The sequence below is a fragment of the Lepidochelys olivacea genome (genome assembly GCF_965140295.1).
Source record: "Lepidochelys olivacea isolate rLepOli2 genome assembly, chromosome: 9".
Lineage (NCBI taxonomy): Eukaryota > Metazoa > Chordata > Testudines > Cheloniidae > Lepidochelys > Lepidochelys olivacea.
The window spans coordinates 92968148-92995947 of record NC_140419.1 but is presented as its reverse complement, the minus strand read 5'-3'; the positions used below and the strand labels follow the sequence as shown (position 1 = coordinate 92995947).

At 39.8% G+C, this 27800-nt stretch overlaps 1 protein-coding gene across 1 annotated transcript in view; it reads left to right on the top strand.

Moving 5' to 3' along the window:
• AFF2 (ALF transcription elongation factor 2) overlaps positions 1-24947 on the top strand; it is a 406623-nt gene extending 381676 nt beyond the window's left edge. Inside the window, exons 14-21 of the mRNA XM_084638773.1 lie at positions 408-544; positions 1125-1188; positions 5139-5275; positions 8974-9045; positions 9398-9491; positions 12666-12715; positions 16977-17191; positions 23078-24947. Coding sequence (XP_084494899.1) covers positions 408-544; positions 1125-1188; positions 5139-5275; positions 8974-9045; positions 9398-9491; positions 12666-12715; positions 16977-17191; positions 23078-23199 — 891 coding nt within the window. The 3' untranslated portion in view covers positions 23200-24947. The remainder of the gene's footprint in view (positions 1-407; positions 545-1124; positions 1189-5138; positions 5276-8973; positions 9046-9397; positions 9492-12665; positions 12716-16976; positions 17192-23077) is intronic.
• Positions 24948-27800: the final 2853 nt, after the last annotated feature.

The window sequence follows — 27800 nt, the reverse complement described above, 5'->3', positions numbered from 1 at the left end:
GATTATAAACAGAGTTCACAAACGAGTTCCAATTGCCTTATGTTGTAGCTCTAGCTTATAATCAGCCAATGCTCCGGGATCTCTTTCCCCTCCCAACACTTTTAATAAGGGCCTCGAGCGAACAGGGGTCTGTGGTATCAATGCTGACTTTACACCTTTCTGAAAGCACGTGTTAATGAGGCCAAGCATCTGAGCAATATCTAATAACGGTGCTTAATTAATCTAGTGGGTTTGTAGCAGAAGGGAAAGCAAGGTGATTTGTGAGGTTCCTAAAATGTGAACAAGTATCTGAATTTTAACCTCAAGCTGTGCCAGTGATGTGTTTTTCTTGTTTTATTTCAGTGTTTTAAACACATAAAGGAGTTTGGGTCAAAGTTTAAGGAGTTAATGAAAATTCTCTTCCGTAGGAGGAAGAATCTCACAGTAGACCAACAAACAGTCTCCTTGATACCAGCCATCTAGAAACAGACATCTGGTCTACAATGCCTACACTCTCCAATGGGAAATCCGAGTCAAGAAGACCTAAAATAACATTTGATGACATGTATGTAATATTAAACAGTCCAAACACGTGAAGTAAGATTTTATCTAGATGTGTAATAATCCATTTGTGTTAAACATGAGTTATATGCTTGGGGTCTGAATCAACAGTCTTCACACAGGCAAAACAATGGGAGCCATACTTGTGACGTAAAGGCAGAATACATATACAATACATGATGTTACATAGAGTTTTTCTCTTGACAAATGAATTTTTATCATTTATTATGAGTTTTTTGACAAATGTTTTCAGATTATAAATGTTGAATTCTAGGGAAATTCTTTCCTAATTTTTTATTTTAGCTTCTCTAATGGAAACTTGTTAGAGTTAATCAGTTTGAGTTATATTACCTTTTCCTCTATTCGACACACATTAATGGCCCCCTTTGGGCTGCTTTTTTCCACAGCTAGCCATTTGTGCTCACCAGTCACATGTTCACTAAGCATATCATTACATTCAGCAGCTTTGTATTAATATCAGAATAAATTTAAACAAATATTATAAATGGTCACCATTCTTCTCGGATAACGTTTGTCCAACAGTGTGAAAACTTAGCCCTGAAAAATTAACTCTGTCTCCTTAGGCTTCACAATGCAGACTATTACATGCAAGAGGCTAAGAAGCTAAAGCACAAAGCGGATGCACTGGTAGGTTTCCATTCATTTTCTGCCTTTTTTTCAAGCACTGAAATTGTATGTTTCTGAACGGATCATCCAGTGTGAACTTATACACTGTGGGCTTCATCCAAAGACTATTGAAGCCAAAAAGAGTCTTTCTATTGACCTCAGTAGATTTTGGATCAGACTTCATATAAGATGACCACAGCAAACCCAAGTCTGAACACAGTTCCTAACTGTAGTGGGTTCTAGCCCACAAAAGCTTATGCCCAAATAAATTTATTAGTCTCTAAGTAAAAAGAAAAGGAGTACTTGTGGCACCTTAGAGACTAACAAATTTATTAGAGCATAAGCTTTCGTGGGCTACAGCCCACTTCATCGGATGCATAGAACGGAACATATAGTAAGAAAATATATATATATATACATACAGATAAATTGGAAGTTACCATACAAACTGTGAGAGGCTAATTAGTTAAGATGAGCTGTTATCAGCAGGAGAAAAAAATTTTCGTAGTGATAATCAAGATGGCCCATTTAGACTGCTGACAACAAGGTGTGAGGATACTTAACTTTAGGGAAATAGATTCAGTATGCTACAAGAACTCCTCGTTGTTTTTGTTCCTATTAAGGTGGCCTACTAGAGCTGTGCAGAGAAAAGTTTTGATTTCCGAAGGATTTCAAAACTGAAAATTTCAGAATTCTCCATGAAAGAAAATTCCAAATGGAAATTCACTCTGGCTCGACTGAATCATTATGATATAATTGTATTATATGACATGATGTATAATGGGATACAAAGTTTTAAAAAGAAATTCATCTCAAAGCAAAACAATGAAATGTTTCATACTGTAAAAGTTGAAAAAAGACATTTTTATACGGGCAAAAGTTTTTTCCAGTTTTCTTCCAAAACAAAATCCTGACAAAATCAACACAATTTGGCAAAGCATTTTGATTTGGATGGAACTGCTCATTTTGATGGGCTATAGCTCCGTCAACCTTAACCTGACCAGCTCAGCAGTACGGCCATTGCATTGTAATGGAGATTTGGATCCTGTCTGCTGCAGCTGGTACCATGCAGCAGCTTCCACAGTGGTATAGAACTCTCTCATTTCTCTAAGTAAGGTCACTATAAAATAAAATTGAGCCTGCCCTCTAAATTTCCCCCTACAAATTCTATGCAGGGACAAGTAATAGTCTTTGGGTGACTAATTATCTATTTTAAGGGTGAAAACAATATTCTTCCTGCAAATCAGTTTATTTAACAGTAAGGAATCGCAAATGACTGTGGTTCCAAACAAAGACAAAAAAATGTAGCACCCATTGTTTAGGAATGTCGCAGCTTTGGGGGTATGTGGCAGAGAGAGAAGGGATCAAGCTGCCAATGTCAGTTCTCCGTGCTCCTTTTCCCGATTCAGGGGCACGGCCGCTGTTCAGCATGTTTCCTGCAGAGCTCAGGCTCAGGGTTTTGGCAACATCCCCTGATTGTCACTAAGCTAGAAGTCAGACCTCCTGACGTGCCCGTTTACAGAAGGTGGCCCACGCTGATCACTTAAGACTGAGTCAGTAGAACATGTTGAGTCAGAATGCTGACATCTGTACACAGGGAAGGCTCACAGAAGCAGACTGACAACACCTCCTGCAGCTGATTGACCTTTAAGGAGAACACACATCGTTCTGGCATAAACCTGCCTCCTCTATGCTAGCAAATATTTACAGACTCAAGCTCATGATGGTCTCAACATGCTATGTCAATCCGCTTTTCTCCACAGCCTGATTCACTCAAGATAGTGTTGACCTGTCTTCCATCTTCTTACCGTTGACTATGCCTTGTAGAATTAGGGGTGTTTCTCAAGCAGAGCTAACATGAAAAGGCATGGCACATCATGTTGTTGCCCGCAGGCAGGCCTTTCATGTCACATGTAGTTTGACACCCCCAATGCTCTGATCAGAATGCCAGGCCAGCTGCTGCGGTATAAGTTATTAGCAGCCACAAATGCCCATGAACTGTGTATCTGCCTTTTCTTTCCACTATTTAGATCTTTTTTCATTTTTTCGTCAAATGCGGTTGCACACGTATTTCTCCAAGTAACTCGTTTATCGTACAGTCCCGTGGCATTTATTGTCTTATGGAAACAATTGCTTCTGGTTACTTTGTGCTGACACAATGAAGCACGCCAAATTGAAAGATGTGGTGTTGCGCTTGGGAAGATAATGTGTGTGACCCCTGCAAGTGTCAGGAAATGTTAACAAGATGTGGAAGCGATGCTGCTGTGCTTGTACAGAGAAGGGACTTCTGGCAAAAGTGAGGGTGCTTGAAATATTCTGCAATGGCCCAATGTGAACCCGTCATTGCCTGGAAGAGGGGCAAGGGATCCACTCATTTATGATTAGGCACACTGTCATCAGAACAAATGACTACATACAGCATACAACATGCCCGAGATAATGGGCCTAATTGTGCTCTCCTTTGCACCATCAATAAACTAGAGAAATGTTATTGACTTCATGGGAATTACCCTGGATTTACATGGCTGTTTGTGAGAGCAGAATTAGGTCCCATGGCTTTATCGCCATTGATTAAGAGGATGTGCCTTTGCTAAGTCAGCTTAAAGCTACATTAATTTTCTGTATTATATAGAAAACTAGCTTCCAAAGAACACCTGAAACAAGGTTTTGCCTCGGGTAAAACAAGGGCAGTGATTGGTGGAAAAGAGAGAAGAATGAGATGAGGTCTGCATTCCCTTCTGACTGTTCAGAGGGTACTGTAGAATAAGTGTAACCCAGTGGTGAAGGTGTTGCATGTCCCCCGCTGTGCCAATCTACAGAGGATATGCGTTGTTACAGTCTGCAGCTATGACAGGTTTCAGAGTAGCAGCCTTGTTAGTCTGTATCCGCAAAAAGAAAAGGAGGACTTACAAAGCCTTAAGCTGTAGCAGCTCATTCTATTAACTCTGGAGATCCCTGGTTCATTCCCCATTGTGTCAGCCAAGAGGGCATCTGTCACATAAGCACACACAAAACAAGCTTTTGTTGCCAGGCTGAATTTTGTGCAATTAGAACAATAGGGTAGAAATCTACATGATAACGCCCCATGAAAATAGAGAGCATGGAATGTGTCTTGTGAGGAGAGCTACTAAATGGTAGCAGCAGAGTAAAATATGCCATTATAAAGCTCGACTTTAATCTATTGTTATAAGCAGCTGCCATTTTGTGAACAGAAAATGTGTGCAGGTGCATTGGAAATATTTTGATAGAGACATACAAAGACATTTTGGAAGACTTCAGCTTTATTGATTCTTTTACATTAAATGCCATATTAGTGAAAGTCTTACATCCACCTATCAGAAATTGAAAATGTTAAATACTATTATAAAATACTTACTATAAAAGTGTCATCTATAATATTCATTACACATAAAAAAGAAATCAGTATGTCTAAGTCAGTTTAATCACAACCATTATCAGGGCTAAAAACCTTTTTGCTATAAAATTCTAGTAAAATAAAATATTTAGCAGTGCTATATTTTTCTACTTTTTTAACACTATTTCAGGGTGTCATTTGCAAGTTAAGTGATGAGATTTTGGAGTGGGAGGAGGGTCAACAATCACAATGGAATGTCACATTTTCCTGACAAGTGGCATACAGATTTGTTACTTAACTCTTGCATACTAGCGTTCAAACAAAGTCCTTAGTATATCAAAGGAGGAACATGGATTTTTTTAAAGATTGTACTGAGTCTCACCCTCAGTTGGGATAAATCGGTGTAGCTCCATTGAAGTCAACAGACCTCCACTCTTTTACACTTGCAGAGGACTTGGCCCTATGTTATCTGTCCAGCTTGGTGAAAACATGACCTGGCTTTAATTCTTTAATGTATGCATTTTTAATGTCAATGTTGCTTTGTATACATTGTGCTCTATCTAGCTGGAAATAAAAGCTGAAGCATCATCTTGATGGTTTCATCTTCCTATTTCAGTTGGAGAAGTTCGGCAAAGCAGTGAATTATGCTGATGCTGCTCTCTCCTTCATTGAGTGCGGGAATGCTATGGAGCGAGATCCATTAGAAGCTAAATCTCCATACACCATGTACTCAGAAACTGTGGAACTCATCAGGTTAATGTCCTTTCTGTGATCATTTTCATAATCTCATTTCAGTCATAATTAGAACCTGCTCTGTTTTAAAAAATATCATTTCAACATATTAATGATTTGTCCAAGGCATCTTCATCTCAGAAGTCATCATAATTAGTTCTTGCCATTTTATTAATGTCATGGAAAATTTATAATTGATGGACACTGCTTTTATAAATTATCCCCTTTAGAGGTTATAATGTGAGTGTTATAATTTGCAATATTCATAAAATTAAAATTGAAATGTAGTGGGTGGAAGTAAAGTATAGTAATTTCACCGTTTGGCAATGACACTTGTCTTTTAAAAGGTGTAGTTTTATAATTCAAAACATTAAAATGAGTCGATCAAGATCTCTATTCTAAACCTTGTTTTTGCAGAGGTTTATAACTTGGCTGTAAAAAATTGTTCTAGGCTTTAACTTGGTATATAAGGTCGCATCCAGAGAGCAACTTTTGCATGTGTATATCTAGACAAAGAGAGAGTGGTTGGTTGGGTTTTTTTTAAAAAAAAAAGGGATATAAAAAGCCACTGAAATTCACTGAGTTAATTTTTTTAAACATAATTTTTCAGTCCAGAACATAAGAGCCTTTGCCTAATATTAAAATGCCTGAGTTAGTATTTGAAAATCAGCACCTGTTTTCTATAGCTGCCCTAAAGGGTAGACTCCATAGAATTTACTCGACAGAGTAACTAAGGGGCCATATTTTGCTCACTTTACTCACAGATAATCCCATTGAAATCCATAAGATTAAATTTAATTGTGGTTAAAGCAATCAGGATTTTGCCCATTTGCTCTGATTCCCCTCTGGCTCTCACCATTTTTACACTGGTATAACACCATTAACTTCAGTGGGATTACTCCTAATTTCCACCAGTGAAAAGAAAAGCAGAATCAGGCCAAATGTTTGTTTTGCTAGGACTTGTTTATATGAGAGACTCTAATGTGTCAGATTAGTTATTCGAGTCTATCCAAAAAAATGCATGTTTTACATTTTGAATGAGGAGGTATTTACATAATAAAACATATCAGATCTGAAGAAGCTTGTTACTCTCGGGTAAATAATAAGCCTTTTAAATTTTTTAAAATATGTATTTACATACAACACTTGTTAAAAAGAAGAACAATAAAAGAGATTATGCCACAAAAATGATGTTCACACAACATTTAGGGTCGGTGTTAAACCCTGAAGAACAGTGAAATTAAGAATTAAAGCTATACCAGTCTCCCCGCTTCATTCCATTGTGCCTGCATCTTAACTGTGGGTCACTTAATGTAGTTTATAAGCACAAAACGGTGTGAAAAAGTAAACAGTAGCATTATCTTGTCTTCAAATGGCATGAGAGTGGTATGTCAGGGAGGGCGCGTGGCCTAACGGAGAGAGCCCTGGGCTGGGATTCAGGAGAGCGGGGTTGTATTCCTGGCTCTGCCACTAGCCTGCTGGGTGGCCTTGGGCAAATCTGTTCAGTTGCCCATCTGTAAAATGACAGTAATCTTACTGACTTCCTTTGTAAAGCACTTTGAGATCTAGTGATGAAACGTGCTATGTCTGAAGTATTATAATTGTTGATAAGTAGCCTGCATGTTTTGGAGGAGTGTGGAGCAAAGCTGAGTGGTTCTATCTAGCTATCTTAGGGTTTTCTGTAGCACGCTTCACCCTAGTGTCTAAGGATTTGTCCTGTGCATGTTGAAGGCAATGGCAAAGCCCCCATTGACTTTAATAGTGCAGGATCAGAACCTGTGTTCTGTGCAAGTAAATTAGATCTCCATGCCGATGTCCACAGTTGACTTCATAGACTAGGAATTTTACTCTTCACCCTTTCCAGATTCTGGGATGCATCCTGACATCCCTCCCATAAGAAAGAGGAGACTATTAGGGCCACTGGTGTGTGTTGTGTTCATATACACTTTTAAAGCAACACCACCCCTGTGATGATTGGGGGTGATCATGAATCCTTTGATGAAATTCTATTTCTGTTGCCTGTGCCAGGCGGGAGATCAGATTAGATGACAAAATAGTCCCTTTTGGCCTTCAAATCTATGAAGCTATGAATGACAAATGGTTCCACAAGTCAGAAAAGTAAACCCCTGTTCATCTGCTCATGACTCACCAGAACTCTAAGAGATTCACACAGTATGATTCTTCACAAAATAAGAGAGTTGGGGAATCCTGGAGCAGTGAGCACTGATGATTTGACAGTATAATGTGGGTTTAAGTAAGCCGCACAGGGCCTGATTTTCAAAACACATGTGCAAAATTGTGCATGCAGCAGTTGAGCCTCATTTGCACACAAAGTTACCCTAACTGCAAGCATGGTCACCGGCACATGCAAATACATGATTTGCATATGCCACAGTGGAGAATGGTGCAAATTAGGTGTGAAACTGTATGTGTGCCTTTTTTAAAAAAGTGGTCCTTAATGTAACTTCAGCATAGATTTTTACAGTTGGATACTATTTGGAAGAGATTCACGTTACTTTTCCCCATCATCATGCTCTCTACAGGCAGACCCTTGTTCTATCTATTCCAGTCATTTTAACTGCTCTGAGATGTGGGTATCTGCAGCAGTCATTTATTTGCGAAAACAAGTGGAGCATCACAGTGACTCAGAATGTCAGAGATCTGACTCTCAGAGGTGTATAGACTAATTGTAACACTAAAATCCCTAACTTAACGCTGCAAATCCTGAAGAGAAACACATCTCTGCATTTGACCACGTTCATTCAGTGTGACTGGAGCAATAACAAAGAGCATGGAAGACAGAATGCTAAGGAGCTAAAGGGTGCCTTGCTCGAAGATCATAAGGGGACGTGATGACAGGGGTGTCAGCACAGGAGAGCAGTGCAGCCTGCTACTCCATTACCTCCTTGTAAATGAGAACTCATCAAGACTGCCTGGATACCTTAAAACTTTCTTACGCAACACTGAACCCTATTACTTATTCTAACACAAGTACCTGTGAAATTGCATTAAGGCTCAGAACAATGACTTTATGCGATGAATTGATTTTCAAGAGACTAAATGCATGGAATGGCGTGTACTCCGTTAAAGCAACTTTAAAAAAAGAGGGGTGGGGGGAATGCTCAACCTTTTATCACCCAAATGTTGGACAGCACCAATTAAATAGAAAGGAAAGACAAAATATACAAGCATCATAAATTAATAGGGCTAAGAACTTAAAAAGCTGTGAACATGACCTTTCCTTTATTTAATACCACTTCATATATAAATATTTTAAAGACGTTGCAGAGGCATTTATGAGTGGGAATGGAAGGTGTTATTCAAACCCCACACTATTAAATGTAAAACCTAGCTGTATATTATTTTCCTCTTCAGTGCAAACAGGACTGAGACCTTATGTTTTTGGCCAGCACTCATTGCAAACTAATACAGTGCTTGTCACCCCAGAGTGCTGGCTGTAATGTTATCTTGGCAGCATTAACACACTCCAAAATAATTCACCTCATTGGCCCAGAAAATGGGCTGATGATTTACTTTAGTCCTCCAAATTTTAAGTGTTGCTTTCTGTTGAATATTACACTCATCCCATTACTGTGAAACATTGTGGTCATTATTTATTGTAGTTTTAGAAGCGGATCTAGTTATTTCTCAGAGTGTCACCAATTTTCCTCGAAGCATCTTAATGCCCAATTTCCTCTTCTCCTCACCTTTCTTACAAGGTATGCAATGAGACTCAAGAATTTCACAGGCTCATCTGCCACGGAAGGAGACAAGAAACTAGCAGTTTTATGGTGAGTCCCATTGCAACAATGTAGAAACAGCTAAAATCCTAGAGGACTTTAAAAGTACTGAATTACTTAAGCAGCTTACACAAGATCATTATTCTTGTTTTCCATTAAACTATTAAAGGGTAACAAATGGATTTCTTCAGCAGCTGACTAAACATTTATTTGTCTAATTTATACTGTTATCAAGATAGGATTTTAACGCTTTTGTGCATTTTTTTTTATTTTTCTCCATTTGCTTATGTTTCTCAATCTAACCTTGGAAGAGAGACTGCAAAATATAGATCAGCTTTTGTTTTATAGTTTATAGGTTTCATTAAGCAATGGAATTAATACAATCTTTTCCTGAATACTGCAGCTACCGATGCTTATCACTCCTCTACTTGAGAATGTTTAAACTAAAGAAAGACCATGCTATGAAGTACTCCAGATCTCTGATGGAATATTTTAAGGTAATCTTTAGTCTGTTTAATTTATGCTGATACAGAATGACATTCATCCCAGCGCTGAGGGCTCATACAACTCACACTGCACCACATAAGCCCCACCTTTAACCTCTGCAATGGGAGACATGGGCAGGATGTTTGTAAGGAGGGAATGGAACTGATCCTGTGTCAAAACTAGGGTTACCAGATGTCCCGATTTTATAGGGATAGTCCCAATAATTGGGGCTTTTTCCTATATAGAGGCCTATTACCCCCCACCCCATCCCGATTTTTCACACTTGCTATCTGGTCACCCTTGTCAAAACCTACAGCCATGCTCTGACCAACATACTGATTCTGGCCTGATTTGGATCTGACTTCCACCACTTCTGCACTTGACAATTCCCTGTAACTTTAGTGGCATTATTCCTTGGTCAGCACCTCATCCTGAGCCCTCTGAAGTCATCAGGAGCCTTTCTGTTGACTTTATTGGGCTTAGACCCCACATTCACTAGCCTAGAATCTTCCATGGAATGTATTCCCAGTTACTTCAGACTTATTCCAGGTTGAATTTAGGCTACTGTCTCTTGGGGAAAAAATAGCCTGGCTCTGAAGGAAAATTTTGATAGTTTATATTTTACCGTAGACAATTATTTTTTTAAACATTTCTTTCTAAGAAGAGGCTTTGGGCCTGATTCTCTTTTACAAAAAGGCCACTTTACCCTGCCCTAGTTGTGTAAAGGAAACTTAAAGTGCATGTAAATATAATTTACTCTCATTTTAAGGTCCCTTTACTCTGCCAGAGCAAAGTGGATTTAAAGTAAATAAGAATCAGGCCCATATTTTGAGAAGCAGTTAAAAAAATCTCAGAAGTGGTTTTTGTAGAGCTTCAGATTGAATGACACAAAAGAGAGAAAAGGAGTACTTGTGGCACGTTAGAGACTAACCAATTTATTTGAGCATGAGCTTTCGTGAGCTACAGCTCACTTCATCGGATGCTCACGAAAGCTCAAGTACTCCTTTTCTTTTTGCGAATACAGACTAACACGGCTGTTACTCTGAAACAAAAGAGAGACTTCATCTAGTGAAGGTGCTATGCACTAGTGTAAAATTGGGTAAATGTGCACTCAAAACAGGCTTGAACTGTGCGTGACTTGCATGTTCAGGCTCTCTTTGTATTCAAAGTCTAGGAGACTCACATTTAAGAAAGGGAAATATTAACAGAATATGACTTTCCTATTGCTATGTGATGCTCTCTGTCTTTTACCTTTGCCACAAAGAAGGCATGGTTCGAAGGTTTTCAGTAGGGCAGCTGGGGAAGCGCAGAGCCTTTTATTAAATGGGTTGGGCCTTTAAACAGAGCTGTTGTTCAGACTGAAGTTTTGCACACTTTTCAATGTGGAAGGTGACTCACTAGGTCTTATGGTGACCAGAGAGCAAGTGTGAAAAATTGGGATGGGGTGGGGGGTAATAGGCACCTATATAAGAAAAAGTCCCGAATATCGTGACTGTCCCTATAAAATCGGGGCATCTGGTCACCCTTCTAGGCCTGCAGTACAGGGACCAGGTCAGGAATTTTTCAACAGAACTTTTTTTCATCAGAAAATACAGATTTATCAAAACCAAAACTGCTTGCAAGACAGGGTCCGTTTAGACAAATTTACTATTTAAAAAACAAAGGAAAAAAAAAGTTTCAGTATTGTCAGAATGTCTCATTTTGATATTTTACAAAAAAAGTTCGGTTTTTCAGGTCAAAATGGCTTTTTGACTTGAAATTGAAATTAATATATGTTTAAAAATGTTTAAAAAACTAAAAAGTCAAAATCAAAATGCCATGTTTTAAAATTAACAAAACGAAACATTGACCCGATTCAATTGTTTTTTGAGATTATTTTTTTCTTTTCATTCTGATTTGGGACAAGAACATTTTTCAAAATCTCAAAAACTCTCATGGGATGGGAAAACTGTTTTCTACTCAGCTCTAACCCACAGCACTCTCCTGACATTCAGGAGAGCTAATGTCAAAGCTGCTTTTTCATGGTTTGAAGACCTTCCAGATTATTTCAATGATCCCTCTCCTTCACATGCGTGAACATGCACACAGATATACACTACACACCATCTAATCCAAGCCATTCCATTCAGTGTTGACATGTTTAAGGAAATGCAAAGACCACACAAACAAACCAGTGTTTTCTGCTGGATGGTGTTATCTAGTTTGGTCAATATTTTCTGAAAGCTATGGTTGAAGAGTCAGGAGAATAAGGTCTTATTCCTGGCTACCACTTACTCTCTTTGTGACCTTGGACCTCACATGCAAAATGAGTATGAAAGTAATCAAGTGGGTATAATAATAATAATTAATAATAATTCAAACACTTCACAGAGGTGTTGTAAAGCTTAACTGAATTTTCAGAATGCCTTTTGAAATCTTTGCAAGAAAAGCAATATATACAGTCGCTACAGAGAGAGGCAACTTGTTACTCATCTTAGATAACTAAGGCCCTGATTCTACCACCCTTAATGGGAATTGTTGCTGAATAAGATACCATCTAATCTGAATAAAGCTCGCAATGTCTGGGCTTTATTATTTGTTTGCTTGTGGTAGCACCTGCTATATGTTAGGTGCTGTACCAACACAAAAGAGAGAATGGGTAGGGAAAGTATGTGTTTATACACACTATAAAAGCAAAGGACTTCATTCATATCCCGACAATCAGACTCTTTTCGTCCCCTCATGTTGTGTATATATATTGCGTCACATTCACCTACAATATATAGGTTCCCCTAATTCCAAACATCAAACCCTCAAGCTTCCTTTGTCTGATGAAAAGCGTGCAGATACTCCTGAAGGTGAAAAGCCTTTGAAGAGCTTACTTTGCAGAATAAATTTTAGATAAGGATAATTAAACCACTTCTTTATGAACTGCATCTGATTCTACTGGAGTTTTGGTATGTCGAGTCTTTTACCAAGTGACTTTCACACTCCTGATTGGAGCCTACTAATTATCCAACCAGCTATTTTATTATGAGATAGTAAAGTTGGGCAGATATTCTGCATGCACCAGAGCTCCTGCAGCTAAAACAGGAAGCACCAGGTCTTGTAATCAATATTAATCTGCTTTAAATCTTACTAGCATCTCCTCCTGAACCAACAGAGAATTATCTCCTGTATTTACCTTTTGGTTTTGTTTCTTGCAGAACTCTTCAAAAGCCTCCCAGGCCCCCTCTCCTTGGGGAGGCAATGGAAAGTGAGTATTGCCACTCAGTACTTTGTCATGGAAATACACGGTTAACGGTGGGGGGATGGGGTGGAGGAGAGGGATTGTTATATTCATCATTCAAAGCTGAAAATCAGCTCTTAGATCATACTAAAACTTTACACAATTTGCGGTCACGTTCCAGTCACGTGGCAGGACTGAAAAGTTCATATGGGCTGGTACCAAATTCTTTGACAGTTTGATCCTTAAGCCAAATGAGGGCCATAAAAATACCTGTTAATTAGCTAGCAAGTACTATGTCATTTCAAGAAGCCAAAGTAAAGTTAACCTCCATTGCAGTGATTTTTTTCAATGATTCGTTCAGTAATGAAATACCATTGAATATTTCATTGATATATGGTAAGTGCTGTTTAATAAAAGTGAAGGCGTAATAGTGGTGAAAATGTGAAGGCACTTAGTCAGCCAATTATCTGAATCTTTATATTAATGCTAAAACACCCTCACCTCCAGTATAAAATCACAGTAATGTAATTATGATCTGATGGTCAATGAAGGTATGTTACCATCGTTACCTTACTTTCGCACATGATATATATTGTACTCTATGACACAGATTCCTCTTATTCCCTGTTCAGGGCTATGCATGCAAGTCTAGACAAAATCAGTAGCTTGCACTTGTCCACATTTCACGGACCAAATGCTAGCTGGTACCTGGAGACAAGTATAACACCCCCTAAATGGGCAAACTGGTGTGCTACAGAAGCAGCTCTGACGTGTGGATGTATCCTGGCTAAGGCCATCCAAGAGGGCACTGAGTCAGCAGACCCTGAGTGAGCAGATGTAAGGGAACTTCCAGAGCTTCACAGGCATCTGAAATGAAAACAATTCAGTCTATCTTAAAGCTCTTTAGATTGTGAGCTTCTCAGAGCAGAGATCATCCTTAAATGCTTGCAAAGCACCTAGCGCATAGTAAGCGTGACTAAAATAAATAATAATAGTTGTATGGAAAGACAAGTCATGATGACATTATTAACAGGCTTATTCCAGAAGGGACTCCACTCTCCCCCTACACCAATGTGCAGCGTATGGGACAAATTCTGCACCAGCTTCCACCCTGGTAACTCCACTGAGTGCAAACGTATTTGCAGCACTTTAACCCACTACTTCCATTAGACTTCTCTGGGGGGACATGTAAGGAAATATATGAGTGCCACACCACATCTGGTCATTACATCTGGTCTCTTTCCAGATGTGCAAATTGTGCAGTGCTAGATGTTACAGGGTTTGATGCCGGAGTCACTTGATGAAATTCTCTGGCCAGCATTATATAGGAGGTCAGATTAGATGATCATGATGGTCTCTTCTGGCTTTAAAAATCTATGACTCTGTGGCGAAGGAGAAAATTCTTGCCCAGCCTCTGAACATGACCAGCTGCCGCCCAGCATTTGGGTGGCTATCACTTCCATTTGACACCTAAACTGATCGGACTGTCTTGCAGCTATGAGTGAGTAAAAGTGCATCTGCTGTGCAATGCCGGCTTCCTTCTTTTATTCAAAGATAGAAGCTTTTATCACATAATAAGAACAAAATGTGAGGAGGCTACTGTTAAAATCGTATACATGATCTGACATACTAAAGAAATTCAGCCACAATGATACAGCCTACCCATAGCTGGGCCCTATACCACCTAGAAGTTACATGATTGGGTCCTCAGAGCAACAAGCAATATTCCACCCTGTAACAAAGTAATGTGATAGAGTTCACATGTGTTACTGCAAAAACAACGGTTCTGGGTCATGGAGTTACCATAGCAGGAGAAATCACACATATCAGCTGATACCAGACAAGAAGAGGAACATAGACTGGAAGGTATCTCCTGGGTCATTAGTCCAGTCCCCTGCATATAATCCCATTCTCCTACAATCCTAGAATATCAGGGTTGGAAGGGACCTCAGGAGGTCATCTAGTCCAACCCCCTGCTCAAAGCAGGAACAATCCCCAATTTTTGCCCCAGATCCCTAAATGGCCCCCTCAAGGATTGAGCTCACAACCCTGGGTTTAGCAGGCCAATGCTCAAACCACTGAGCTATCCCTTCCCCACCATCCCTTGCTATTCGGAGGCTGTTCCAGAACCTCTTTCCTCTGATGGTTAGAAACCTCCTTCTAATTGCCAACCTCAGTTTATTTGTGACCAGTTTATACCAGTCTGTACCCAAATGTGTGTAATACCTAAGAGGGGCAGCTCACAGTTTTGGTCCAAAGGAGGTTTTGCAGGCTTTTTTTTTTTTTACTTTCAGTTTGTGTGAGTTTGGAGCCCACCTGAGCTTTGTTTTGAACACTCAATTAAGCACATTTCAGGATTCAAAGCCATGAAAACCTCAGCTTTGCTCCCTGGAAGTTCAGACCACTTTTGCTGAAAGGGTTGTGAACCTCTGCAAAGTTGGCCCGAGTTCCAGGCTGGCAGTGAAACGAATTTTCCCTGGTTTCATTACAGAAATTTTCCTCACTTCAGCTGCAATAAGCACAAGGATAGAGAGATCTAATAGACTTGCCACAGTAATAATGGCACTGCACCTTCCCCTGCACAACAGGCTAGATCCGATGAACAAGGCACTTTATTTGGCTGACATGCGTCAGCTTGTTTTAAGTGGCTTTAGCGAAATACTCTCGGTCCCTTTGCATACTGTATGATTGGTAACTGCTCCCAGACCTAATCAAGTGTAGTTCAGCTCTTCTGTACATTAAAGATGCTGTTTGGAGTATGTTTGGAGACTCAGAAATAAAACATTCATGCTGCAGGATACCCTTCAACATAACCCCTTGGCTGTGCAAATAGCTACTAACGGCTGATGCCATGTGGGTCTCATGCTATGGAGCTCAGCCAGGGGAGTCGTTACCGATCATACTCCAGTAGGAGGATGTTTTCTTCCCTTTGGATTAGGAAATGTGTAGGTCACACCAGTACTCAACTACTCTCTCCATTCTGTTGGGGCAAATTGTTCCTCTAGTCCAGAAGCTACCTGGCAGCAGCCAGTATGTGCGAGATGTGGGGTGTTCTTCACATATCCTTACCCCCATGCATAAATAGGGCCTGATCCAGCACCTATTAAAGTCAATAGGAATCTCTCCAAAGAATATTGTGGGTGATGGATCAGGTGGAACAGAAGCAGCGCGATCTTTCAGCTGCTCCACAGCTGAAGCAGTGATTGCTGCCTGACAGGGAAAGGGGCATGGAATCCCCGTTCTGCAAAGTTTGGCCCCTTTCCTCCATGCCGAGGGGCCCAGAAGCAATTCAGCCTGTATTTAAAGTGTTTTTATGGCAATCCTATGCATTTGTTTGGCTCCAAATGTGGGGTGGGGGAGGGAGATTTTTGGAACCCTTAATCGTGTTAAAAAAGACCAATTTTCAAGGAGAAGAGCTGCGTGTGAGCATTCAGCGCTGTACAGTTCTAAACATGTGAGATTGCAGTGGATGACCTCCATGCTGCCTGCAGCCAGCAGGTGATTCCTAATTGCTGGTGTTAGAATTAAAAGAAAATCTATATGAGAACATTAGTGCTGCACTAAGTAGGTAACTTAAAACACTGCTCTTTATAAAACAGTGTGCAGATGAACGGCTGGCAATTAGAAACAAATCTTCATAGCAAGCCTTAAAGAACCCTATAGAGATATTCATAATTGTACAGTACCCTGAGTGCCTAATACTGCTCTGCGGGGTGCTTTTAAGAATTGCACTTTGCTTATTGTGGTGACTGTATTTGTAGCAAATTGTCATTGTGGTTTCCACGGAATTCTTTGATAATAATAAACCAATATTATACACTGAGTGTTTTCTAACTGCCAATAGCAGCTTCTGGCAGCTAGTAGAAAAATCATTACAGCTATGAGATACTTCTTTCTCTGAAAGATTGCTGTATTTGTCAGAGGTTTTTTTTTAAATAACAGGTTCATTTGTGGGGGGAATTAAAGCCCTTTTTTAATTTCAGTCAGTCCCAGTTTATAAACCTCTCCTCTCTTGTAAAGCAGGAGATCATCACTGAACATCTCCTCTGGACTGGGTCTAGATTTGATGTTAAGGTTCCAAGTCTGCTGGGGAGAGAAATGAAGCAGGGTGACCAGATGTCCCGATTTTATAGGGATAGTCCCGATGTTTGGAGCTTTGTCTTATGTAGATGCCTCGTACCTCCCACACCCTGTCCTGATTTTTCACACTTGCTATCTGGTCACCCTAAAAGGAAGTGATTTTAAATGAAGTGTGTGCATGAGAACAATTCTCCTTTCTTTTTTCCAGGAGCACAGAGACTCCATCCCCCATGTCTCTCAGTCCATCTCCAGTCAGTTCTGTAGGGAGCAGTGCAGGCACGGCGGGGTCCTCGTCAGCAGGAACCATCACCATCCCCCAGCGCATCCACCATATGGCTGCCAGCCATGTAAACATCACCAACAACGTCTTGCGGAGCTATGAGCACTGGGACATGGCCGACAAACTGACTAAGGAGAACAAAGGTGACTTGTTCAGTTTCTTCCTTTTGCTATTTTGGTAGCTGAAATGCAATTATTATTTTAGTTATCATTGGGGATTGAACCCAGGACCTCCTGAGCTCAGAGAATAAGCCTCTTCAGTTTGAGCAAATGGACCAAGTCCCCTTGTTGGGGATAGTAGCCAACTCATATCATCTGTGTATCAAGCACAGCAGGGGGCCGTGTAACACACACTGAACAGTGGGTTATAAGAGCAGCTGGCAAATATCTGAACAAAGATTGGTTTCAGAGTAGCAACCATGTTAGTCTGTATCCGCAAAAAGAAAAGGAGTACTTGTGGCACCTTAGAGACTAACACATTTATTTGAGCATGAGCTTTCGTGAGCTACAGCCATTGAATGCATCCGATGAAGTGAGCTGTAGCTCACGAAAGCTTATGCTCAAATAAATGTGTTAGTCTCTAAGGTGCCGCAAGTCCTCCTTTTTTTTTTTTTTGAACAAAGATTGTGCCCCGAGTGATGCCTGCTTTTGAGTCGGTGAATACGTTCCCCATTTCAGCCTCTCGCAGAGTACTGAGGCTCTTTTCATATTGCTGTCGTCATCCAGTAAAGATGACTCACATGTTAGTTAGGATAATAAGTGAACCGTAGATGTTCTATTTGTTCACCTGTGAGCCTGATTATGACATGTTTGTTAGAAACCATGACCTTGGTTTTCCTAAGATCAGTCTTTGCAAAAAGAAAAGGAGGACTTGTGGCACCTTAGAGACTAACCAATTTATTTGAGCATGAGCTTTCGTGAGCTACAGCTCACTTCATCGGATGCATCAGTCTGTGATTCAGTTAATTTATTCAGATCAAGCATAAGCCTTTACCATGGTTGACTCAGAGCAGTGTTGGCAAGCAGTTCATGGCTGGTTTACAATGACTTCAATGAAGTTGGAAGGGGATGTAACTAAAGGTTCAATTTGGCTCACTAGGGACAAGCCATAGACCATCATTCAGGTCCCACCCTGTTCCTACTGAAATAAATGGCAACGTACCCCTGGACTTCATTAGTGCAGGAACAGGGCCTAACTGGGCAATGTTCTGTTCATAATTTGCTCATCACGTTAGAGCAGAATAAAATCTTATATAGATGCCTGCAGCTTGATGTTGCTCCCATTAAAGTCAATGGCAAATTTCCACTGACTTTAGTGGGAGCAGGGTCAGGTCTTAAAGTGTTCTACCTTTGAATGATAACTAGAACCAGGGACAATACTAAAGTACATGTCCAGGCCTCCCCACCATTTCCGGTGTTAATATACATTAGTAAATTTGCTAGCAGTGCAATCATTTGGGATTTTTTTCTGTAGTTGCATCCATTTTCAAAACATGCTGAAGTAATTCCTTTTTAAATGTGCTGCAGAATTTTATCAGTGGCAATGCAGAAGGGTGTTCAGATAGGAGAATGAGATGACAATAATCATGTAATTAGCTCTGTGTGTTGTGGAGTTGTTAAATGTTCTGCTTGATATTGAATCAAAATAGCTCGGGCATTCAGCCAGCAGACAGAAAATGTACCCAGCAAATGTTATCAGTCCCCGAGCTGGATGGGGAAGAAGCTGCTGAATCTCATTCTGCATCTTTATGCCCTACTCTCTTCTTTGTTCTTATTTTGATTTCTGTTCAAATGAGCCTGGTCCTACAAATGCCTTATGAGAGTAATCCCTATTCATACGAGTAGACCCATTGACTTTAGTAGAACTAGTTGCATCAGTAAGGGTTTCTCACATGAGCAGGATTTAGAGGATTGAGCCCCTAGTCTTAAATTTCTTTCCTTTTCTTTCCTTTTTTCAGTCTGCAGTGGACACATAGCTTGTGTTGCTGTTTCATTTCATTTTGGTATGAGAAGCCATTGAAGGGAAAAATGAAGTTTACAGCACTTCATATGGTGTCCTCTTTTGCATTCTGGGCAGAGAGACATATTTTCTAGTTAAATATTAGCTTTAAAATGCATACTTGAACACTGTTATACTAAAATTTGAAAAATTGGGTAGAAATAAAAGATAATGCTAATATAAGGATTTCTACTATAGCCACTTTTGTTGAAATCTACAGGTTTTCAATATATTGCATGACAAAATGTCTTTGATGGGCAAATAATTAAAATATTTCAACATGAGAAATAACAATTTCATGAAAATTAGCTTCAATAGTAATAGTTATTAGTGGTTTTCATTTGTAGATCTCAAAGCTTTGTACAAAAGTTATTGTTAGAGCTGATCAAAACATGTTTTGTTGGTTGGTTGGCTGGTTGTTTTGTTTTCCCTGCAGAAAATTTCAAATTTTTGGTGAACAGTCAAAATCTGAAATATTTCCAGTTGGAAGTGCCCCCAACGTGCTTCATGGGAGGTGTAGTTCAGGTGTTTCATATTTCCATTCTCCTCTGTGGGACAGGCTCCCTAGCTGGACTACATCTTCCCCTTTTCAGCGTAGACATACCCTTACTTGAGTATTATGGAATCAGGGCTGTTTTAATACACATTGCATCATTTTTCCCTCAAGGAGAAACCTATCACATCTATAGCAATTTAGGCCTGTTTGATCCAGTAAATTTCAGTCTAATGTTCTTTCATATAGGTTTAATTAGTTGCTTCAGCTTGTAGCATGCTAGATACGTGTTTTCAGATTGGGAAACTGAAATTAGTTTTGACATTTAAAGAAATTATTATTTATTTGAATATACAATCGTGCAGATCACTGGAACGTTGGCAAGACTCTGGATTTTTTCACTCCTAATTCTGTTGATTTCACTTGGTGGGAAAAAGACACAGGAAGGAAGATTAAAGTACCTGCTAGTTGCCATTTCTTTACATACCTGGTGATATCCCTAAGATTTTTTTAGGCTTACCTCCAGCCATACTGCTTTGTTCTGTGATACAGTCTTATCTCACCAGGTGATTCAGTTGTTTGTAGTGTTGCTGTAGCCATGTTGGTCCCAGGATATGAGACAGACAAGGTAGATAAAGTAATATATTTTATTGGACTAACTTCTGTCGGTGGAAGGGACAAACTTTCAAGCTTCATAGACCTCTTCTTCAGGTCCAGGGAAAGGAAACAGAGTGTCTGAGTGAAATACTAGCTGGGACAGATTGTTAAGCATAAGGAGTTAACACATGTTGTGGGAAACCACTTCCAATGAAGTGGGCAATTGAAAATTAGATTGTTAAGCATAAGGGGGTCACACATGCTGCAGGAGCCCACTTAAAATGAAGTAGGCAATTAAGGGTTAACAGGCAGTGGTATGTGTTCCCAACTGTTGTAATGAGCCATAAAACCAGCGAATGTCTGTGGAGTCCATGGTTTTAGTGTGGAGCAGAGTAATGAATTTAAGTACCCGGGCTCAGCTTTTGAAGGTGTTGTGCAGGTTTCCCTTGAGGACAAGTATTGAAAGGTCAGGTATGGAGTGATAGATTTATGAAAAGTGCTTGCCCATGGGTGATAGCGTGTTTTTGTCTGTTATCATTTTTCTGTGGGAGTTCATTTGCTTAGGTGATCAGGATCAGACTGGGTCAATACACGGACAGAAGACCTCCAAGAAGCCCTCAGATGCTGGAAGCAGTACTATGGTGATGCAGTAGCTGACATCCATCCTTCAGAACCCTAGTGTTGGGGATAGATGGCACGGTGCTGAGGGAATCACTCTGTTTTAGATGAGATGATACCAAGGGGTCTTGACCACTTTTTATTGTGATTATTAGTTACCATTGACATTATGGTAGTTACTGATTATGCTAGGCATGGTGAACACAACACACTGAGGGTATGTGTATGCTGAAGCTGGTGGTGTGATTTCCAGTGTGGGCCATACTCACACCAACTCTGAACCAGCCAGCGTGCTAATAATAGAAGAGTAACCACCTCCAGCCCAACTACATATCTAGGATTTCAGACAGGATCATACTCATACATACTCTGAGAGACAGCTACTGCCCTATGAGTTTACAGTCTGAATAGATGAGACAGACAACGGGGTGGGAGAACATGGGGTGAAATCCTGCCCACTGAAGTCAATCTCAAAGCTCCTATAGACTTGTTCTCTTTGTGGGGTGAGGAACATCACGGCCTTCTACTCTTTCCTTCACCCCCTGATGTGATTAGAGATGGCCTGTAGGCCCACTCCTAAATTTGACGTTTTCATGGAGTAGGGATCGAGGATAGCAGTCCAGCTCTTTGTGGGATATTTCGCTTTCATTCCCCTTCTCAGGGCAGCGTCTCAATGCCGGGAGCTCTTTCACCCTCGGGTGTTTCCATTTCCTCGTTGCCATGCTCCCCAAACTCACCTATTATGAGGGCCTGAAGTTGCTGAAGATGATCAGGGCTAGTGGGTGGCTGAGACTGCAAGGCGTGTCTCTACCTCTCTCTCTCTCTCGGCTCCTCCTGCTGCCACAACACCAGAAGCTGCAAGGAGGGAACAGATCCAACAGAGGTTGTTGTGAGTTGCAGAAAAGGAGCCTCTATCATTTCAAGAGTAGCTTCTGGTGACTAGGTGAAGGTACTATAAGAGAATCACTGCTCATTCCCAGCTGTTTCAGTCATGCAAGCAACAACTGAGAACCTGGCACACACAGCAGAAAATCAAGACCAACCGAGTCAAAATGCGACCACTAGTAAACACTGTAGTAATGTTCTAGCCAGTTTCCATCTTGGATATTCTGCCTGTTTAAAGTTTCAACTTGCAGTTTCAATTGCATTCAGTATTCTTCAGCTCCTGTCATATAAGCGCTATGTAGTGTTAAGAAGCTGCCACAGTTTCACTCCAGAGGTGGCTGCATTTTGTCAGCAAGCACAGTATCTACTGTAGTTTCTGTAGCAGTTTGTAAAAGATTTTGAGGTCTTCAACTGAAAACAATATAGAAATGTAATATATTTCATAGAAAGACAGATAGTTTACAATACAATAATTTCAGCAAGACAGATTTTGTATCACAATGTACGTTTGTTATGTGGTTTATATTCATTATGTGACATATAATGGCCTGTTTATAACTGTTGGCAACACAAGCCAGTTTTCTGAATACATTGTTTCCTTTATGTCACTTCTGTATCATTATAATATTCAAAGGGGTGGATATTCAACTCCAACATCACAGTTTGATCCCAAGTAGTAGTATAAGGGGAAGTCTTTTTACTTACGTCATACCATATATTTTTTTCCATATATACAATGTAGGAAGGTTTGTGAGATGGCATATACTATATATATCACTGAGCAGTGTGGGTAATTAACCACTAGAAAAGCTTGCCTAGGGACATGGTGGATTCTCCATCACTTGCAGTCTTGAAGACCAGACTGGTTATCTTTCTAAAAAATGTTCTACAGTCTAAGCCGCCATGATGGGCTTGCTGCGGAAATGACTGGGTGCGGTGCTTTGGGGTCTGTGTTATAGAGAAGGTCAAACTAAGTCATCAGGGTGGTTCCTTCTGGCGTTAAAATCTGTGAATCTATGAATCTATGAATCACAGTCCTGAGATATCTTATCAAGAGTCATTCATGCATGCTAGGTCTGCAGGCTCATGAGCTTCTGAGAACTCACTAGTTGCTTCATAACCACTGAGCGTGAAATAATGACGGGCTTGCTACGGAAATGACTGGGTGCGGTGCTTTGGGGTCTGTGTTATAGAGAAGGTCAAACTAAGTCATCAGGGTGGTTCCTTCTGGCGTTAAAATCTGTGAATCTATGAATCACATCTATGAATCACAGTCCTGAGATATCTTATCAAGAGTCATTCATGCATGCTAGGTCTGCAGGCTCATGAGCTTCTGAGAACTCACTAGTTGCTTCATAACCACTGAGCGTGAAATAATCTTAATTAATGTATTTCTGCACAGTTACCTGAAACAATGACTCCATTTCCTGTGTTGCAGAGTTCTTTGTAGACCTGGACTCAGTCATGGGACCATTAACACAACACAGCAGTATGACCAGTCTGGTCCGTTACGTTCGACAAGGACTTCACTGGCTCCGCATGGAGGCACATTTGTTGTAGCAACTGCTGCCCTCTTCATAACATCCCCGTTGTTCTACCTCTACCAGGGCACAGACGATCACTGGTGGAACTCCACTCATTTCTGGAGCTTGATTCATGTAACTTCATTTTTATTGCCTTTTTTTTTGATATCTTATCTATTGGAAGTAGAAGTCACCATAAATGGAACTTATGACTCAAGAGCAGTATGTGTTGTACCATCTAATCATTTTTGACAATTTCTATGCCTTGCGTCTCCTGGATCCTGCTATCCTTATGTGCTTTATGGAACGGTACATTCCCTGCAGTATTGTTTTAAGTCGACACTGCCTTCGAGTGAAAATAAAAAAAAGCACTTTGAGAAGATATGGATTCCTGAGAAACAGTACAAAACGTCTTAAATATATGAGGGTATATATGAAAATTCTCTTCTGAAATAAATTAGTAGAAGTTATAGCCATTCACTCAGAATTGTCCTCTGAACCCAAGCCAAGCTGTTCACTGCTTAGTTCTGGCATCATTACCTGCAACTGTTTATTGCTAAGATTTCCTACTTTATATAGGCCTGGTCTCTAAAAAAGGGCTCTGAACATCTTATAGGTATGTAGCGTAAAATCACCAAAGGTGTCAAGAGATAAAAGATTGGGAGGAATGATTAAAGAAAGATGCCACACTACGCAATGAGGTTTTGATATTCTTTTCTCTTTATTGTTGGCTTACCAGTTTAAGTGGGCAGAACAAGGCAGTTGATTAGGCAATTTCAAAACATTGGCTTTCATAGTCTTAGCTACCATTCATGTACTCAATCGGTGAACTTTCTGTCCTACTGTTTGGTCTCAAGCAAATATTCCTCCATGATTTTTCTTGGCAAACAATCTCCTCTTGCAAGCGACTCAGTGACAGCACTTGTTAACAGGAGTGCTACATTATAAACATTGATATTGTATGTGAAAGTATGGATTCTTGATGAGATTCGCTAGCAATTTAACTGGCTGCTGCTGAGGCACTTCCAACACCCTGGGGCATTAATTTACACCTGTTTTGTTGATTTCCAAGCATTAGAAGCAGACAGTATTATCTTACTTTCTTGAAAACAATGACAAATTAAAGGCAATCACTAGATTTACCCAAAAGCAACATATTTGCTTCATAATGGCCATGAATACTTCAGTCTCCCAATTCTCCAAATTACCCATTTTCCAAGTTCCATTTTTATTTACCCATGCTGTCATATTTTGACCATTCCTTTAACGCATACATAATCATGAGACAATTCAGAGAAAATTTCAAAGCAATCTTGAATAAATTAGACCATTTCATTCACTCGTTCCTTTTTTTTTTTTCCTTATAAGCTGCGTTGGTCTTGTGGCAGCCCTGCAGGAAGCAATTGTGCATGAAACAAAACAAAATGAATTTATATCGGTAATTTACAAGACTTTAAATGGCCTCATATCATTCTTGATGTAATGCTGGCACACCTTATCAAACTGTAAATTTCATTTATATAAACAAAAAAAACCCCTCCTGGCAATGTAAATATCATTCTGGGTCACATCTCACTGAAATAACATGACATGTGTATTAAGTATCATCCAGACATTATTTAATTGTAATTTCCTTTTGATATATAAGCCTGTATATCCTTTAATCGGGCAAGATATTGGATTCTACTAACTGGATTGTGACCAGATAAATAGGACAAATTTGCATTTAAAAGGTTCAGACTGCTAGGTTTTTAAAACAGGTCTTACACGTTTCCAATAAGGATTGCGCCCAATCCATATTTTAAGATAAACTTATCTTTTTAAACAATTGTGTATTAGCTCCTATTAATAAATACCTTTAAAAATTCTATAAATCATAATATTTTGTTCCACAACAAGGTCTTGTAAATGTAGCCAGTGTGGGAAGTATACCATTAGATAAATCATGCTGATGGGGTAGTCTATAAAGGACAGAACATGCACATCCTGGATTAGTTTTACATTCCTGTTCCGAAAGTAAGCAATGTACCCTTATCTGTTCTTTGAGGAGTTCAGGTAACATGGCTGAAACATGAATCCAAAAGAACTTATCATACTGATTCTGGCTCCTTTTTCTAATGAATAAAACCAGGATATCAAGAACCCTTCATAACCATAAAAAGAGGGTGATTTTCAAACACGCAGCTTTTTATTTAACAGATGAGCGTCGGTGTTTCTGATAACTGAACTGAAGTATTGATGGGTTGGTTGTGACCTACGTTTTTCATTCTCTTTGTAAGGCCTCTCCTATTGGATTGACTAACTATTCAGCGTAATGAAGAACATTGTTCTCTCTTATTATTTTAACGTAGACTGAAATCCTAGCCTGCCATGGATTTACGAAGGCTATATATATATATATCTTGAAATACAATCTTCAGAGACATGACTGTTCAAAGAGTCAGCTACCCTCTCCGAGTCAGGGTATTATCTTTCCCCTGTTGCTTGTAGTAAACAGACGCCTATCTCAAAATTTAACATACATTCACATCTCCTTTACCTAGACAGCTTAGAGAATTAGCCAACCTGATTTTGCCTCCTGTGACTTAGTTTGAAATGTATGTTGAATCAATGGCACAATTATAAGAAGTCCAGCAGTCAAGCCTAGGATCACAAGCCAACATACTATTTAGCAGTCTTGTTTCAAAAGCAGCTTAGAAACAAATTAAACATGGAGAGTGAATTACCTTCTTATCCTTGGGGATGATGCTTCTTTTGGGTTAGTTATTAAGGATTATTGCACTTTTACAGGCACTATATTCATCACCTTTCAAATGCCAACATGGCATCTTCATGGAGTAATTGTACTCTTTAAATTATCATTTCAAGTAGATTTCATTGAATGAAATTGTTTGCTTGTTTTGAAGGGGAAGAGTTTTGATGTATGAGGGGATAATGTATCTGCCTGGGCTTTTTCTCTGTCACCCTGTCAAAGACCGTGAGAGAGGCCCCCAAAATTATGAGGCTGTCTTCAAAATCATGAGGTTTTTTTCATAGCATATTTTGTGTTCCTTTTATTTGTCTTATCATTTCTGAGTCTTTAAGCAACACTCAAGTCATGTTTTCAAGCGTCCCGCCATAACCATGAGAACTAGAAATATCTTTTTTTTTTTTTAATGAAAGCTGGAATACTCATGCAGGTTCCTGATACCTGCAGCTGGGTTTTCAGAAAGACACCAAACATTGCAAGAGGTGGCATGTTAAGTGATGTTTAGATCAATATGCATAGCACTATGGTAAAGGGAACACACAGGCTAAGGACTAAAGTCTAAAATATCGGGGATCCATCAGTGCAAAATGACGGTGCAGCAAAGTCCAAAGTGCTCAAGCAAGGTCCTTACACACCTTGTGGTGGGCTTCATTGGTCTTAAATGGTGGGTATGGCCTTGTGCCTACTCTGAGAACAGTATGTATTTCCCAGACACATGATGTTCATTAAGGAACTGAGGTCCATAGTAGTGGATGCTGTTGAGGGGAAAGTTTAGGAATGCTACCATATGCCTCATATGGTCGCATCAGTTGCTCACCTGAAATATAGGGCTAGCTTTTCCTAGGGCACTTCTCACTCAAGAAAACTTCCTTTGCGAGTAGGGAAAGTTTGGACCCGAATACAAATTGCAGGATTTGGTCCATTGTTCACACTTCTTTAGCTTTGCTTATTTAAATAATTTTTTTTTAATCTGGATTTTTATTTTTTTCCAGTTGAGCTTGTCATTTTGTTGGGAGCATTTGGTGGCATCCTTCCCAGCATGTTTCTCAGAGTTGAGTTTGGCCCTCTTCTTGCTGTTGCATGACCTTTGGACTCTTGGTCACTTAATAAGCTCAGTGTGTAAATACTGATTGTTTTATTTATAGGTGACCTCACTGGGAAGATAGGGGAGGTCTGTTGTCTTTAAAAAGACTCAAGGTCAAGGACTTTGGTTCCTTCTTATGAAACAAAATTATCCACATCCTAGGTTAGTATATAAGACGTTAACTCTGAACCTTTAATTTCTGGGGTGCTTCTAAATTCAAAGATTTTTAGGATATTCCTCCCTGAAAACTTTTTGACCAACTTTTAGCTACTTTGAAGGACATATTTTTGTCATGTTGTTTTTGTGGGTATTTAATTCTATTTTTTTAAACAAATTATTATTTCAGGGAAAGAAAGCTTAAAAGGCTGAAAGGCTCAGTGGCAACAATGGGACCTTTAATAACTGTTTGGAGATGTAAGAAAAGTTCGGTTACAAGGAAGTGAGCAGTGAGCTTCCTTGATGAAGCATTACTTTTATGTGGTAGCGGGGACATTAATGTGTCCCTCTGTAGAAAAGGGCCCTTACCCCCAGTCAGATAATGTGCCCCATTCTCTTGTCCCAAGCAAACTGAAATACAGTAGAAAGCAATGGCATCTGCACAGGCTTGATCCTGTCTTCATGGAAATCAGTGGCAAAGCTCCCATTGACTTTCATGGTGAAGGATCAGGTCTTATATGCATATTCCATCAGCATACCATAGGGAGTATTTGCCACATTTACTCAGACCACCAGGCCATCCAGTATCCTTCCTCCAGCAGTGACCAGTGTCTGATACTTCTGAGGAAAGCAAAAAAAGTCTCAATAC